The 15,769-nt window shown below is 41.7% G+C and overlaps 1 protein-coding gene across 1 annotated transcript in view; it reads right to left on the bottom strand.

Moving 5' to 3' along the window:
* The window catches only part of LOC108788172 (rod cGMP-specific 3',5'-cyclic phosphodiesterase subunit beta-like), a gene marked incomplete at its 5' end in the record, with an annotated part of 59,535 nt that overhangs the window by 20,513 nt on the left and 23,253 nt on the right, over window positions 1–15,769 (bottom strand). Inside the window, 6 exons of the mRNA XM_018557897.1 lie at window positions 2,043–2,150; window positions 4,510–4,610; window positions 5,411–5,498; window positions 10,448–10,557; window positions 13,991–14,098; window positions 15,590–15,736. Of these exons, the coding sequence (XP_018413399.1) occupies window positions 2,043–2,150; window positions 4,510–4,610; window positions 5,411–5,498; window positions 10,448–10,557; window positions 13,991–14,098; window positions 15,590–15,736 (662 nt within the window). The remainder of the gene's footprint in view (window positions 1–2,042; window positions 2,151–4,509; window positions 4,611–5,410; window positions 5,499–10,447; window positions 10,558–13,990; window positions 14,099–15,589; window positions 15,737–15,769) is intronic.

Below are 15,769 nucleotides of genomic sequence, written 5' to 3'. Positions count from 1 at the left end.
CCCCCCCTTGTTTTTTTTTTTTTTTTTTGATAAAATGCTGTTTCACCCTATTTTCATATATTTTTTCATCTCAATGCTGCTCATCTCTATCAGCCTCATTCAACTACCTCTTGTCTTTATGCACACACTCCAGTGTCAACTGCACATCATTGCTCTGGACTAGCTTCCTAGTAACAGCATTGAAACAAAAAAACACAAACAGCGCTCTCAGATGGAGACCCTAAAAATGGATAACTAACTAACATGCAGCCCTGGTAACAGGAGGAGAACCTATAAATGTAATAACAAAAGAACACAAAAGGGTGCAAAGGCAATGAGGAACTAACTAACTTGGCAGAACAGGCTCTCTCTCTCTCTCTCGATATTCCCTACCCCACTACTACCACTGACTTGACCGCCCGCCGCATGTCGGCATCCCCCTACTGTTGCTACCACGGCTCCTGCACACCGCTCCATTCCGATCTAACAGAGACCGAGTACTGTCATCCATAGCCACAGCAGCTCAGCCAGATGTAACGCCGCCGAGTCTCCTCCACAATGCTTGGATCTCTCACTCATGCAGCGGTGACACGGACGGAGTCCCTGCTCTGCTCCCTCTCTCCTCGTTCACAGTTCTCTCCTCTCTCCCCGTGGACGAACACCTTCGGGCAGCAGACCAGCCAAATTTGGGCATACACCTCGGGCACCCCAATCTTCCACACAGGCCGCCCCTCCTCTGGTCCCCGGACTTACATGTAAGTGTCTAACAGCTTTTTTTGTGCCATGTTCTGCCAAGTTAGTTAGTTCCTCATTGCCTTTGCGCTCTTTTGTGTTCTTTTGTAGTAACAGCATTGGTGGACTATGTCAGCACAGCTGCTGAAAAGGTAACAATACAGGAGCACCCCAGCTGTCACCCCATAACCAGGGACGTGCAGTCAGCTGACAGCTTTTTCTCCATTCCATTCAGAGCGGCTTGTAACAGGTTACACAGCAGGGAAAGCCTCCCCGCTTTGTAACCTGTCATGGACAAAGCGCTGCCTGTTTATTACAGGCAGCTATGGTCAGATGGAAAAAGTGCAGCAGATTCCTCCATCTATGCCAAACTGTTTGGATGGAGGAATCTCCCACTGGGCCAAGCTTCAGCATTTTGCTAGTTGGCCCCGCTGGCTCTCAAAACACCGGAACAATGCCTGCATCCAATTAGATTTTGACAGCCAGCGGGCGCCAACTAGCAAGATACTGAAGCTTGGCCTAGTGGGAGATTCCTCCATCCACACAGTTTAGCGTAGATGGAGGAATTTGCACTTTTTCCATCTGACCATAGAAAATCTATAGAAATTCTATAGGTGTATGACCAGCTTTAGAGTGATCATGTAAGAAAAGGACCGCCTTCTTGTTCTGTATAACAGACAAATGTTCAGTTAAATCACATTAGCAGAAGCAATCAAATAGTTGCCACAAATGTAGAAAAAGAAGGTCATCATACTACTGCCTCTACCAATGCTGTCATACCATACCAGGTTTTGATAATGTCATACCATACCAAGTTTTGATAATCCATTTATAGGCACATATACATGGGCACATTTGCACCAAATATTCTACAAGTATTTCTTCCTGAAATTATTTAACAATGCGCAAAGCTTGAACTATATTTTGCAGTGGCCCATCCAAATTCCAGAAAATATGTCTCTGCCGAAAAAACTGGGACAGTGTTCTGCTAAAAGCTGTTTTTGTCCAGTTTCCTGTGAGTTGGGTGTCCATTCACCTACCCTTCCCCATGTAGTGTGCAGCAGGTTGTACGAGCATCATTACATCACTGTTAGCTAGCTTGGGAGTTGACTGCAGCAAGGTGTTTATATATTTTTTTGCACCCATCCACACCCTGCTTATTTCATTGGTAGGGTTAGAGAAATAACTAAAACACTTCCAACTGCCAGGTAACTTCATTCAGCTAGCTTACATGATTTGTGATTTGTTTATGAGCATGGACCTATACTAAGAGAAAGTAATGTTGTGTGGCCTGCAGTGCCCTCTCCCAGTTAAGCAGAGAGGGCACCTACATAATGATTTCTTTTCTCGTTGTTTCAATCGATAAGTATTCCACCCATTTCTGTTGCTCTTCATATGTCTTTGACTGATCAACAATCTTCTGGAACATTGTTCTCTTCCTGAGAAGACAGATAATAATGAATACTCACATCACACTTAGACAAATGGAAGTTATGTATAATATCAGAAGAAATTTTGGATAAAGGGTAATTGTAGTTTTAGTAGCTAATCAAAGGTTATATATATGTGCAGCTAGTTTTTGATAGAGTATGGAAATGTTAGAACCTTAAAGCCTGTGTCCCTGCTAATCAGCCCCCTGTCTGCCTAGCAACTGATGATGCAGATGGGCGGGCCGGCTGCTCTAGGCATTCATGATAGGCTCTGATCCCTTTGCTTTGGAGAGAGACAGAGCCACAGTGCTCTGCTCCTCCCACACTACTGGATACTACTCAGGGGACAGGGGACGGGTGTTTTATCAAAGTTTGTGACTACGTTGGAATGTGTGACCGGTGACGTGGTCACACATTACAACGTAATCCCGCTCAGTTTGACAGCGATGGAATGTGTGACCGCCTATTGGGTCAAGCATTCCAGCGCTTTGTCGGCTGTTCCAGGGCAGATCGGCACAGTGCGCAAGTGCAGGAGAACCGATCATATCTGCCTAGAACAACTGATCGGTCTGAAACGTCACTTCTATCGGACTTTGTGAATGTTGCAGAGGGGGGTGATTCACAAACAGTAACTGCAGGAGTGTTACAATCAGCGAGCACCGCAGATATGTTTTTTATATATCTGCAGCGCTGGCTGATTGTCACACTCCTTAAGTTACTGGGCCAATCATTTAAAAAAAATATAAAATGAATAAATTGATTTGGGATGTTGGGGTGGAGAGAGAAACTGCATGGCAGTTAGCGGGCTTGGCTTGGTGGGGGGCCCAAGAAAATGTTTGCCCAGGGTCCAATTCATATCAAAGACGGCCCTGCACAGAGACATAAAGTAATCTAAAATCTTAGAGTTGTCACTAGAACAAGAGGTAAGGTGAAGTACTCCAACAGGGACATCTGTTCTGTTGACATCTGTCTAAGAGGACAATTCCTTTCACTTTGCAGTGATTTTCTCTCTCTTCCTGTTGCATCTCTGAACCAGGAAGTGAAGGGAAATCTTTCTAACAGACAGCAAAAATTAAACTAACAGGAATTTTAACCCTTCCCTACTGTATTCAAAAGTAAAAAAAAAGGTTTGGCTATACATATATCACTATGGTATAGAAAACGATTGGGCGGAGCTAGCAGTGACAGCTAGCTCCGCCCAACTGTTTTCTATTGGCCGGGAAAAGCTGTCATTACAATGAGAGCTTGTTGGAGACAGCGAGTATATGAAAGCCAACTCTGCTAAGCTCTCCTCTTAATGACAGAACAGCATCCGCTAGTTACCTAGTAACCAGCGGACGCTGTTCTGTCATTAATATGAGAGCTTAGCAGAGTCGGCTTTCATATCACCGCCGGTTCTCCTAAGCTGTCGTCGTAATGACAGATTGGTAACCAGGGACGCCGATCTGTCATTACACACTGAGAACCTGGTGGAGCCGCTTTGGTAACCAGGGACGCTGATTTGTCTCTGCAAGTGGCCGGAGCCAGCCGTGAGATGATGGCTGGCTCTGCCCAGCTGTCAGTAGCAGGCTGTTGGCCGGCCAATGGGCGGCCGCTTGGCCAGCTTCACCTTTCAACTGGGCTCAGTCGAGCCGAAGCATATGCCTTTGGCTCGACTGAGCCGCTCGGCCAACTTCGGGAGCTGTACGGGCTATAGTGAATAGCCCGTACAGCAGCCGTTCAGTTCTACTGAACCGAAGGGGTCCTGGGGCCGAAGCTAGCCGAAGGATCATCCGGAGCTAAGGCTAGATCCTTCGGCAGCTTTGTGAATAACCCCCTATGTCTCCTCTCCTGTCACAGAAATTATGAAAATTAGCACAGTTGCTAAGCAAGTCAAATGTTTCAGTTTTCCCAAGGACATTATATACATAAAGTGGAATTTACTAATACTGGAGCAGACAGCATCTGGAGCAGCTGTGCAAGCCAACCAATCAGATTCTAGTTTTCATTTTCAAAGCTCAACTGAAAAGGCTGAAGATAGCACCTGATTGTTTACTATGCACAGCTGCTCCAGATTATAATTGTTCCAGTTTTATTAAATTCCCTCCATAGAGTTTGAATATTCTCTGACTATACTGTTCCGATAGTATAATATGAGTGTGGTACGTACATTAGATGATATGCGCCTTCAAATGCAGTGGCTGACATGAATGATTGTATTAACCTTGTAAAGTGCTATGTAATATATCTGAGGGACATCTTTTGGGAATTAGGAAAATCTAACTGTCATTTGTGAACCTCTGTAAAATGATGGTTGTGTGTAAATAAGGATATTATTATAAATAACTTCATGTATTTCATTTCATATAACAGTCTTTTGTATACTCACTTAAAATATAGAGCCAGGTCTGTAGCTATTATAGCAATATCCATCAGGTGAATAACATGTTCATGTTGTCTTCTATTTAGATTCTGGTAAATGTTCATAGACTGCAAAACAAAGTAAAAATAATTAACTTGTTAACTTCTGTTTTTTCAAGGCTTAATTACGTATTGCTGGTTAAAGGTATACATATTTGGGGCATTTACAATTCAAATGTAGTTTACCAGAGTATTGTAGGATCCAAGTAAAAGACTAATAACAGCAATGTGCAAGTGCAAGGATTACCAACACCATTCTTTTGTACATATACATGCTTCTATATTACTGTGCCTTACAAGCTAACACTGGTTATGATTTTAGTTTTAGAAGACAAAAGCCACAAAGTGCCACCTCCTTGTGTGAAATCTATTTTTATTTGAATAATAAAAATGGTTATAAATACTCACAATTATAAAATTTCAGTCATACTTGTCAATAAGAGACCACAAAATCATTGATCAAAGAATGTTCTGCTCTGACTGGATATAAAAAGCTGCCTCTGGTCACATCACCATATCATTGTGCCACCGGCTGCTTTTAGGCTGGATTTACACGTTTCAGGGGCATACCCCCTTCCTCAGAATCACTGGGGGTTGTTTAGCAAATGGCTGGGGGCGGGGGGAGTTCTATTGTATGTTGTTTACTTATTTTGTAACTATTTTACAGCATTACTAGCTGTTTTAAAACTAAGAATAGCCAGAGATGAAAAAAGTGCATTTGTTTGGTTTTATTACCTTTTTTTGTCTATACCTTGCAGGATCAAGGCCCATATCAGAAATTTTAAAATTGCTCCAGTCCATAAGGGTATACAGATATTGAGCTGAACTGGTTAAAATACTTTCATTTATTGTTTTTATTAGTTATTTACCTCATCTGCCAGCAGAAATTTTCCAAACTCCAAGTGATGTCTCTCCAAAATAGATGATCCATGCAATCGCGCTAAGGGGTGTTGAGATCTAAATTGGCAAAGGTTAAAGGTGAGTTCAACACTTCAATTTTTTGAGTTTAGACAGGTGTGTAGACATAAACAAATTTCAAAGAGTAACCCTTACATGGTCTGATTGTGAAAGATGTCAGTTTTCTGTCAAATCTTCTGGCTGATCTGTGAAAACTGGAGCAAAGAAATAAAAAGTGGAGGCAGCAAGTTAAAAACAATGGAGCAAGAGAAGAATTAAGGGCAGAAGCCTTATTTTCCTTGCTCATGTTTACACAGATCAGTCCTTGAGTTGTCTTTTGGGGAAGGGGGCCTAAAAACGTGTAGTTTTTAGCTACAAAATTCAATAAACCCTCTCTACAGAAGGTATTTGTATAAAATGTGTTTCCTAGAGTAAAACTACTTTCCAACAGTAAAGCTGTTCATTTTTGTGCTTAAATAACGATGGAAAAAAAGATTGAGATTTTTACTCAGGAATTGGATTCCATAAACTGGTAGCAACGCACCACAAAATGTAAACAAAACTTTTCCATAGCATACATTTTAGAAAATACAATATATGCCTTTGAATTGGATGGTGTTGGTTGGATATCACAAAAAATGCATGTATTGTACTTTTCTAAATTCATCACATTGGAAGTTTTCATACACCTCCTGTTCCTAAGCCATAACTTTCTTAGATTTTGGGGAAAGCCTCTAACTACCACTAAGAATGCCGCATTTGTTAACAGAGGAAGCAGCAGAATTTGGGACTACTGGAGAATAACATTAAAGTGTATTAACACCTTTGCAGCCTAATTGGAATAACACCTAGGGGTCTATTCACAAAGCTGCCGAGGGCAGCCGAGTGAATGACCGATCAGAAGTGAAGTGAGCCGAACACTGTTCGGCTATTCACTTCAGGCTGGTACGGCTGATTTCAGCCGTACATCGGCTGAAATCAGCCGTACATTGGCTTGCTTCGTGTGGCTTCGGATCAGCCGAACATGCTAAGCATGTTCGGCTGGGCCGAAGCCACACGAAGCAAGCCAATGTACGGCTGATTTCAGCCGTACATCGGCTGAAATCAGCCGTACATTGGCTTGCTTCGTGTGGCTTCGGATCAGCCGAACATGCTAAGCATGTTCGGCTGGGCCGAAGCCACACGAAGCAAGCCAATGTACGGCTGATTTCAGCCGTACATCGGCTGAAATCAGCCGTACATTGGCTTGCTTCGTGTGGCTTCGGATCAGCCGAACATGCTAAGCATGTTCGGCTGGGCCGAAGCCACACGAAGCAAGCCAATGTACGGCTGATTTCAGCCGTACATCGGCTGAAATCAGCCGTACATTGGCTTGCTTCGTGTGGCTTCGGATCAGCCGAACATGCTAAGCATGTTCGGCTGGGCCGAAGCCACACGAAGCAAGCCAATGTACGGCTGATTTCAGCCGTACATCGGCTGAAATCAGCCGTACATTGGCTTGCTTCGTGTGGCTTCGGATCAGCCGAACATGCTAAGCATGTTCGGCTGGGCCGAAGCCACACGAAGCAAGCCAATGTACGGCTGATTTCAGCCGTACATCGGCTGAAATCAGCCGTACATTGGCTTGCTTCGTGTGGCTTCGGATCAGCCGAACATGCTAAGCATGTTCGGCTGGGCCGAAGCCACACGAAGCAAGCCAATGTACGGCTGATTTCAGCCGTACATCGGCTGAAATCAGCCGTACATTGGCTTGCTTCGTGTGGCTTCGGATCAGCCGAACATGCTAAGCATGTTCGGCTGGGCCGAAGCCACACGAAGCAAGCCAATGTACGGCTGATTTCAGCCGTACATCGGCTGAAATCAGCCGTACATTGGCTTGCTTCGTGTGGCTTCGGATCAGCCGAACATGCTAAGCATGTTCGGCTGGGCCGAAGCCACACGAAGCAAGCCAATGTACGGCTGATTTCAGCCGTACATCGGCTGAAATCAGCCGTACCAGCCTGAAGTGAATAGCCGAACAGTGTTCGGCTCACTTCACTTCTGATCGGTCATTCACTCGGCTGCCCTCGGCAGCTTTGTGAATAGACCCCATACTTTACAATTGTTACATATTCCTAGTCACTGAAAAATCGTACTTAGCCTTCCCTTTCTATGTAATGTTAAACAGGGAGCTAGGGAGTTATGTTTACCATAATTAACCCTGTTTGTACCATAATCTTCATTATCAGTTGTAAACTAGACATGCACACTGTCTGTCCTAACAAAGAGTTAAAACATCAAGGCTTGGGTGGTACATTGTATGTTACATCATTTTCAATCCAGTCTGTCCATAAGGAGCCCCTAAATAGGAACAAGTTTTTTTGAATAATAGAAGCTGTCCATTAAGTCATGTGCATAATCTGCTCCAAAAAAACAACAACTGCAAAGGTAAGAAATACCTTTTAGTTGTTTTTAGGTATGCTGTGTGAATGGGAACACATAACAAACATATAGTGTGGGTTTCATAAATTTGGCTGTAAAGGTAGAAATTAGTGATGTCCCGATGCCACTTTTTTAAGACCAAATACAAGTACAAGTACTGGCCCTCATGTACTTGCCGATACCAATTACCGATACTTTTTCTTAAAGGGACAGGTGACATTTTTTTAAAAACCATCTGACTCACCTCTGAACTCCATGTCCACAGCTAAACTCTGTAACCCTCATTCAGAGCTCACCTTTGCCCCCTCATTCACAGCTTACCACTATACCCCGTCCACAGCTAAACTCTGCTCCCCCTTGCCACAGCTTACCTTTCCCACCTCACCTCTTCACCACCCAGCCACAGCTCATCTCTAAATCCACGTCCACATCTCAGCACTTCTTCCCCCCCCCCTCACTCCAGCTCTCCTCTGTACCCACTTCTACAGATCAACAGTGGGTGGAAGCAGCCTGAGCACCCAGGGATGTGGGCATGTGCCCTGGGTGCTTGACGGTACTGATACCCATGGTGCATACACATAGGGACAGTGAGGACCCCTTATCGTGAGCAACTACTGACTGTCTTCTTTGCCATCCCAGCACAGGCCCTTACTCACTCTTGCCTGTTCAATGGAGGTGCCTCACGAGGTGCCGAATGCTTTCTTTTTCCTTTTTGAGGATGTCGGCGGCGCTGAGCGTCGCGTCACTGTTCTGGGTGGAGCTACAGGCGGAGTCATCTGGGCAGTCGCTGGCCAGCCACATTAGGACCCCACCTGGAGCGCCGCCCACAGCAGTGACACGACGCTCCTCCAGTCTGCCCAGAGGACGGTAAAAAGGACCCCACGGACGTCGGCGGCGCTGAGCAGCTGAGCGTCGCGTCACTTTTGTGGGCGGAGCTACAGGCGGAGTCCTCTGGGCAGTCGCTGGCCAACCACATTAGGACCCCACCTGGAGCGCCGCCCACAGCAGTGACGCGACGCTCCTCCAGCCTGCCCAGAGGACAGTAAAAAGGACCCCACAGACGGTAAGAAAAAATTTAAAAACAACGCAAGCCTCGGCGCTAGGCATCGGGGCATTTTGACAAGTACAAGTACTTGTCAAAATGCCCTGTATCGGGCCCGATTCCGATGCTAGCATCGGTATCGGGACATCCCTAGTAGAAATACACAAGTGGAAGTGTTTCTCAGACTTAAAGTCACAATGTCAGACTCATCACAAGTGGTTTAAAACATGTAGCTAAAATATTCCATAAAATGTATCACACAGAATTTTCACTGATGACAAATTTTGGCTGGTGTTAGGTGTTCAATGTTCATAAAAAATAAACATTAACTTTTTGTGCCCAGTAGCTAATTTTTTTAAATTATTATTATTTGTGGGCTTCTTTTCTGGAGCCACCACAATGCTGCTAATCCCCCTCCTTGTCATTAGTTCCTCATATGCCCAATTTCTATAACAGAACATTAAATAGAAATAAAACTAGCAAAAAAAAAAAGTTTCCTAGATCTGTTTGTGGCAACGTACAGAACCTTTTTTTTTTCATTAAAATAAATTTTAAAAATCATTCCGTTTCATTCATAAAAGCAAATGTGGGAGATTTGCATTTGCAGTATATTTTCACACCAAAATCTGGATAACAGGTTTGAGTTATTCATGATCTTAGCAAGGCAGATGTCCTTTAAATTATAATCCCAACAGTAAAATCTAAATGTAAATGAGGAAAGTCCCTGTCCTAACAAATTACTATGCTAGAAAGTTTTTAAGAAACAATACTTCTACATCTAAAAAAATACCAGTACAAACATTGAAATAAAAAATTTTGAAAGATGACAAATATTTTCCAAAAGAATACAGCTTGCTTTTCAAAAAGACAAAGGTTTTTAGTAAGGGCTCAGTCACTCCATTTGCAGTGACTATAGTTTTTCAGCAGCTGATCAACACCTGTCACCCCAAGGGCACATAGAAAACAATTGTACCATTCACATCCCAATGTGGGTGTGATGTGCGATGTTGTTTAAATAAATGTAGACATGTGGCACTGCAGGTCAGTGCTCCACAGTGCAGCACACCACACTGCTGTACCTGAATAGAGTCTACACTTTGTACATTCCAAATAAAGCTAAAAAGAAAAAGTAAACAGCATGATGTGCTGAAACAGTGCTGAATCACACTGCCTCCCCGCTAAACTCCACTCAACACACTAGTCCACATTCTAAAACATTTTAGTAAGTTGGCTGGTATAAACGAGTCTAAAGTTTGTGGGGATGATTAAATATAGGAGAGAATGTTCCTGCAGCAAAATTAATGGTACTTTAGCATAGCCTGGTGAATAGAGTAAAACAGTGTTCACTTTAAATGCTCAATGCCCATGCTAGGGGATTTAAAGAAGCTCTGCTCCTGGGAGAAAGAGTGGTAAACTGCTGCAGATTTGAAGTACTAGCCCCTAGAGGTGCATAAACCTGCAGCAGCCAACCAAACCCAACAAAATTATCTTTGTCTTCAACGTGATTATAGTATATATTTTAACATAAGAAAGTAAAACTGCATACTTCATCTGGTAAAGATTATTTGTTCCTCTGTGGTCTATGTCATGGCAAAATCCAGCAGTCACCATTGCCATGGCCTCTAGATCTGTGTAGTAACGTTTCAGTTTCCCAGTCTGCAAAAAAGGGCAGGTTCATCACCATATGTATGTATAAAGGATGTCTATAAGTATAGCAATACCACCTTTATAGCATATATTATACAATTACACCTTTATTTGATATATATATATATATATATATACACACACATATATATATCCCGACAATCTGTGAAGTGTACAGTCTGATCTGCTACTTGTCTCCTAAGCGGAATTATGTGGATGTGGTTTAACTGTCCGAGGGCTGGGGGGGATCCTTCCGGGGCTGAGGAGCGTGTGGCTCGTTTCAGAGCATTTGTACATAATGAGAAAAATGACTATACAGTATATGTGTGTGTATATATATATATATATATTGTAAATTACAGAATATTATTGTATTAATATAGTGAAGAAATGTTAAAACTCCTCTCTGTGCTATCTGCATCCACAGAGGAAATGTATCTTCTTGATCTGTTTGAAACTTGTCACCTGTACAGAAAATAAGGGGAAATCTTCCCCACATAGGGCTGCATACTGTTATAAATTCCTGACAGGGGTGCTAAACCTTCCTCCCTACTAAAACATTTTATTTTATTGCTTTACTCCTGACATTTGTCAAAGAAACAGGAAATATTTCCCTAATTCCTGTTCGGTTTACCACCTTTCAAACAGGCAGGAAGAAAGGAGGAATAATCAAAATGGAATACAATCAGCAATAAAATGTGCACAGACATATTAAATGAAAAAGCAGGTCACCAGCACTCAAATTATTTAAATAGATATGTCCTTTTTAATGGACAATTATGTCACGACAATCAACAAAGCCGACGTTTCGGGGCCGCGCAGGGTCCCTTCTTCAAGGCAGATAGATGTGACAATGTGATAGTATTCATGCACCACATATATACCCCATAAAACCAGTGAATCATCAATAGCCACACCCCAGTGATGTCAGAATGGCGGGAGAAAACGCCATATTTAAAAGTCAAAATATCATTTAAAAACAGCATATTCAAATTCACAAAGATAGTTAATGAACTGTACCCACAATCTGATGATCCAAGGAAGCGCTGTGGTGGTAGAGTGTCCGACATCGCTACTGCATATATGCACGCCAGTCCAAAGATAGCGGCATTACGATCTAGCATCCCCAGCCAGTGTATACAGTGTCGCCCCTTATCCTCATAAGTCGCCGCGTACAATACGCGTCATCGGTTGCTAAGGTGATGGAGAGATACAATTTTCAATCATCATACGGCACAGATGCCGGGGCTATATGTCAGAGTTACAACCTGGGTGTGGGAAGAACAAGAGAGCTGATGTCCCCACTCCACGAGCACAGCAATAAACGTTCCAGGACAAAAGTGGGGCAAAGGAAAAGCAATATAATAATAATTGATATAAGACTGCGGTGTGCACAAAAGAAAATAATATTAATAAAAGTGATATATTCACATATAGGGAACCAAACCAGGGAACATACAAAGGGATAATACAAAATACATACATATATGACACATACACAAAATAAAACATAAAACAAGACACCAAATCGGCTCATAGACCATGAAAAATACTTTGCACAGTTAAATCACCAGACACACGAGCTCAAAGCAAAGGTTATCGAATACGTACCGAGACCGCACAGAGGCGGTAATAGAGACAACATATCATTACGTAGGGAAGCCTACTGGATTCATAGGTTGAATACAGTAAAACCAAGAGGACTCAATTCCTCTTTATCTTTGTCCTGTTACCTAGTTGAATAGGTTGCAATGTCAACTCTCTTGATATTTATATATACATATTTATATGATTATTTTTTTTTCTTATGATTATGTGTACCTAGTCATCTATCAACATTGACGTTTCATCTTAATATATTGGAGAATTTTTAGAATTTTTTATATTTATAGGATACCCATCTATACATTTATGTGGGTTATCCTTATGTAATTAATTTATGCTAATTTTTCAGTTATTTCTTTCGATATTTTTCATGGTCTATGAGCCGATTTGGTGTCTTGTTTTATGTTTTATTTTGTGTATGTGTCATATATGTATGTATTTTGTATTATCCCTTTGTATGTTCCCTGGTTTGGTTCCCTATATGTGAATATATCACTTTTATTAATATTATTTTCTTTTGTGCACACCGCAGTCTTATATCAATTATTATTATATTGCTTTTCCTTTGCCCCACTTTGATCCTGGAACGTTTATTGCTGTGCTCGTGGAGTGGGGACATCAGCTCTCTTGTTCTTCCCACACCCAGGTTGTAACTCTGACATATAGCCCCGGCATCTGTGCCGTATGATGATTGAAAATTGTATCTCTCCATCACCTTAGCAACCGATGACGCGTATTATACACTCTACCACCACAGCGCTTCCTTGCATCATCAGATTGTGGGTACAGTTCATTAACTATCTTTGTGAATTTGAATATGCTGTTTTTAAATGATATTTTGACTTTTAAATATGGCGTTTTCTCCCGCCATTCTGACATCACTGGGGTGTGGCTATTGATGATTCACTGGTTTTATGGGGTATATATGTGGTGCATGAATACTATCACATTGTCACATCTATCTGCCTTGAAGAAGGGACACTGCGCGGCCCCGAAACGTCGGCTTTGTTGATTGTCGTGACATAATTGAAAAGGACATATCTATTTAAATAATTTGAGTGCTGGTGACCTGCTTTTTCATTTCGTACTTTGCACGGTGCCATCCGTGGTAGTCACTACAAGCACCATCATTCTTACTGGCCGGGATTGCTGTAAGGTGTGCGGAGAGCACCCTCATCATCTGAAACACAGACATATTAACACTTTTCCACTCCCTTCCAGCCCTCTAAAAAAAAAAGCTTTAGCTGGACATGAGCTTTAAATATACACATTTGTCCTGTAATAATCCTTTGGTATTACAGTTCACATCATAGCAAAGGATTGTTACTATTGCATAACTAAATTAATGCAACTATAACTAACCAATAAAAATTAGTCAAGAACTGATATTTCACTTTAATCACATGATAGTGTGCAATTAATGCACGCTATGGGACAACACAACTAGCATGCATTACTCTGCACTAGGTGCATTGCATTGCCATTCATCTGAATGGCACCATAATGCACCTCCCATCTGCTGTACGCTGCAACGCAGCACAACACATGGTATTGCAATACCATGTGTTGTGTTGCAGTGGAATAAGTAGTGCATGTATTGTGCAATTAACACAACATTATGGTATGAATGGGCCCTCAGTCAGATGTCTGCCCATCCTAAAAAGAGGGGGCTGTTACAGAGTTCTTAACTGTTTACAGGTGTATTATTTGTTAGCTGGTGTTGGCATGGAGGGAACAACATTCTTAATTATATCTTTGTATTCTTTTCCGGAAAAGGTGATATCATAAAGGATTTTCCACTTAACACATAAGCGACATATACTTGGTTAGCACATACCATCAAGAGAGTGAACATAGTTTGGGCAACATTGAATCCATGACGCCAGTTGTGATAGGTAACCTTCCTATATCCTTTCTTCATTGCATACATAAATCTTACCAGTGCCTGTAAATAAAGTAAATACATCAGAATGTTAAAGGATGAAAAAAATAATGACATAACATACAATAACAATGATACAACTTTACAGTCCATTCAACTATAAACCTGAGAAGCAAATCCTCTATGTGAAGTGATGCCTTATACCTGTAATCACCTGCTACTTGGCCCTAGATTAAATGCCAGCACTGGGAAAACAGCATTGCCATTTTTATAGTGCCATCATTTACTTAGCCCAGCCTTTCTTAGCCTGGGCGCCATGTCACTCTGGTGTGCCTTCTGGCTTTCTCAGGGTGCCTTAAAAGTTTGTGATAGTGAAATTGGGAATGGAAGGGGGGAATGAAGACTGATATGAAGGGGCTCCTGATGTAAAGGGGGAAGTGTAATGTGAAAGGGGGGGGGGGGGTTTTTACTGATTTGAAGGGGGAATGAAGACGGAGGTGAAGGGGGAATTTCTGATGTGAAAGGGGGGGACTTTGACATGAAAGAGGGGCTTCCGATGTGAAAGGGGGGCTCCTGGTGTAAAGGGGAGCTACTGATGCAAAGGGTGACTCGGATGTGGAGGGGAATCTTGATTTGAAGAGGGCACTTCTATGTGAAGGTGGAAACCCACTTTTCTGTTTGTTCTTGCATGGTGTCCTCCTTCAAATCTATGACATTTAAGACTGGGGTGCCTCGAGAGTTTGTATACTTTTAAAGGATGATGTCACCAAGAAAAGGTTGAGAAATGCTGACTTAGCCACTGTAATTAATGGGAATCAATGGCAAAGAAGCAACTTTCAGTTTAATTTTACAGAACTATTTAGTGAGAAATATAACACATTAATATTTTAAACTCTGGTTATGAGGTCACAGGGAGCAGTGGTTTACATGAAGATTCTCTGATAACATAGCAGATAGTAAAAGGAGATCCCCACTAGTATTGTTACTGCCTGTTTGTTTTACTTTAAGTCTGCAGAGCTTTCTTCCTGTTTTTCATAAGGATTTGCTGACTTTAAGAACAAAAATACTTCTAGTTTGTAACAGGTTGTAACTCCTAATAAATTATTTCATCTTAAAAATAAACATGTGGTAGGGGTGGAGGGCTTTTTCATCATTTGTAAAGATTGTAAAAAGAGGCATATGCTTTTCATTTTATTTTTAGGAAAGGCATATCTAAAATCACACAATGTTAGTATGCTTGAACTTACTGTGTATATATAAAGTAATGCCAAAACACTTTTTTCCTTGAATAAAATATAACAGGAGAGAACATAAGCACCTGTCTACCTTTAGATGTCAACATCTCCTAAAATACATATTCAAGCCCTATGCATAAACTGAAAGGAATATTTACAAAACATGTATATGCTGTACCAGTTCTGCATTCAAGCAGACATTACAAGATCTCCAGAAGGCAGGACCCTTTATCTATTTTTAAATCCAGCTTTCCGCAATTAAATTTTTTAAACCTTTACCAGATTACCACACTCCAAAATATTAAAGAAGAAAACTTACCTCTGGGGGTATTTGAAACTTTTTTACCACTCCAAGTTCATAATACATTTGGATTCCACACTTCACAAGTTCTACTTCAGTGCAATCAAAATCCGAGAAGCGGAATTCATAAATTTCAAACTTATGTGGCCCTGGTAACTCTTTTTTCTGACAATAAGAAAAGAGAGAAAGATCAGTTTT

Source organism: Nanorana parkeri, unplaced genomic scaffold (assembly GCF_000935625.1).
Source record: "Nanorana parkeri isolate BGI_ZX_2015 unplaced genomic scaffold, ASM93562v1 scaffold310, whole genome shotgun sequence".
Taxonomy (NCBI): Eukaryota; Metazoa; Chordata; class Amphibia; order Anura; family Dicroglossidae; genus Nanorana; species Nanorana parkeri.
This window is presented reverse-complemented; position numbering and strand designations above follow the sequence as displayed.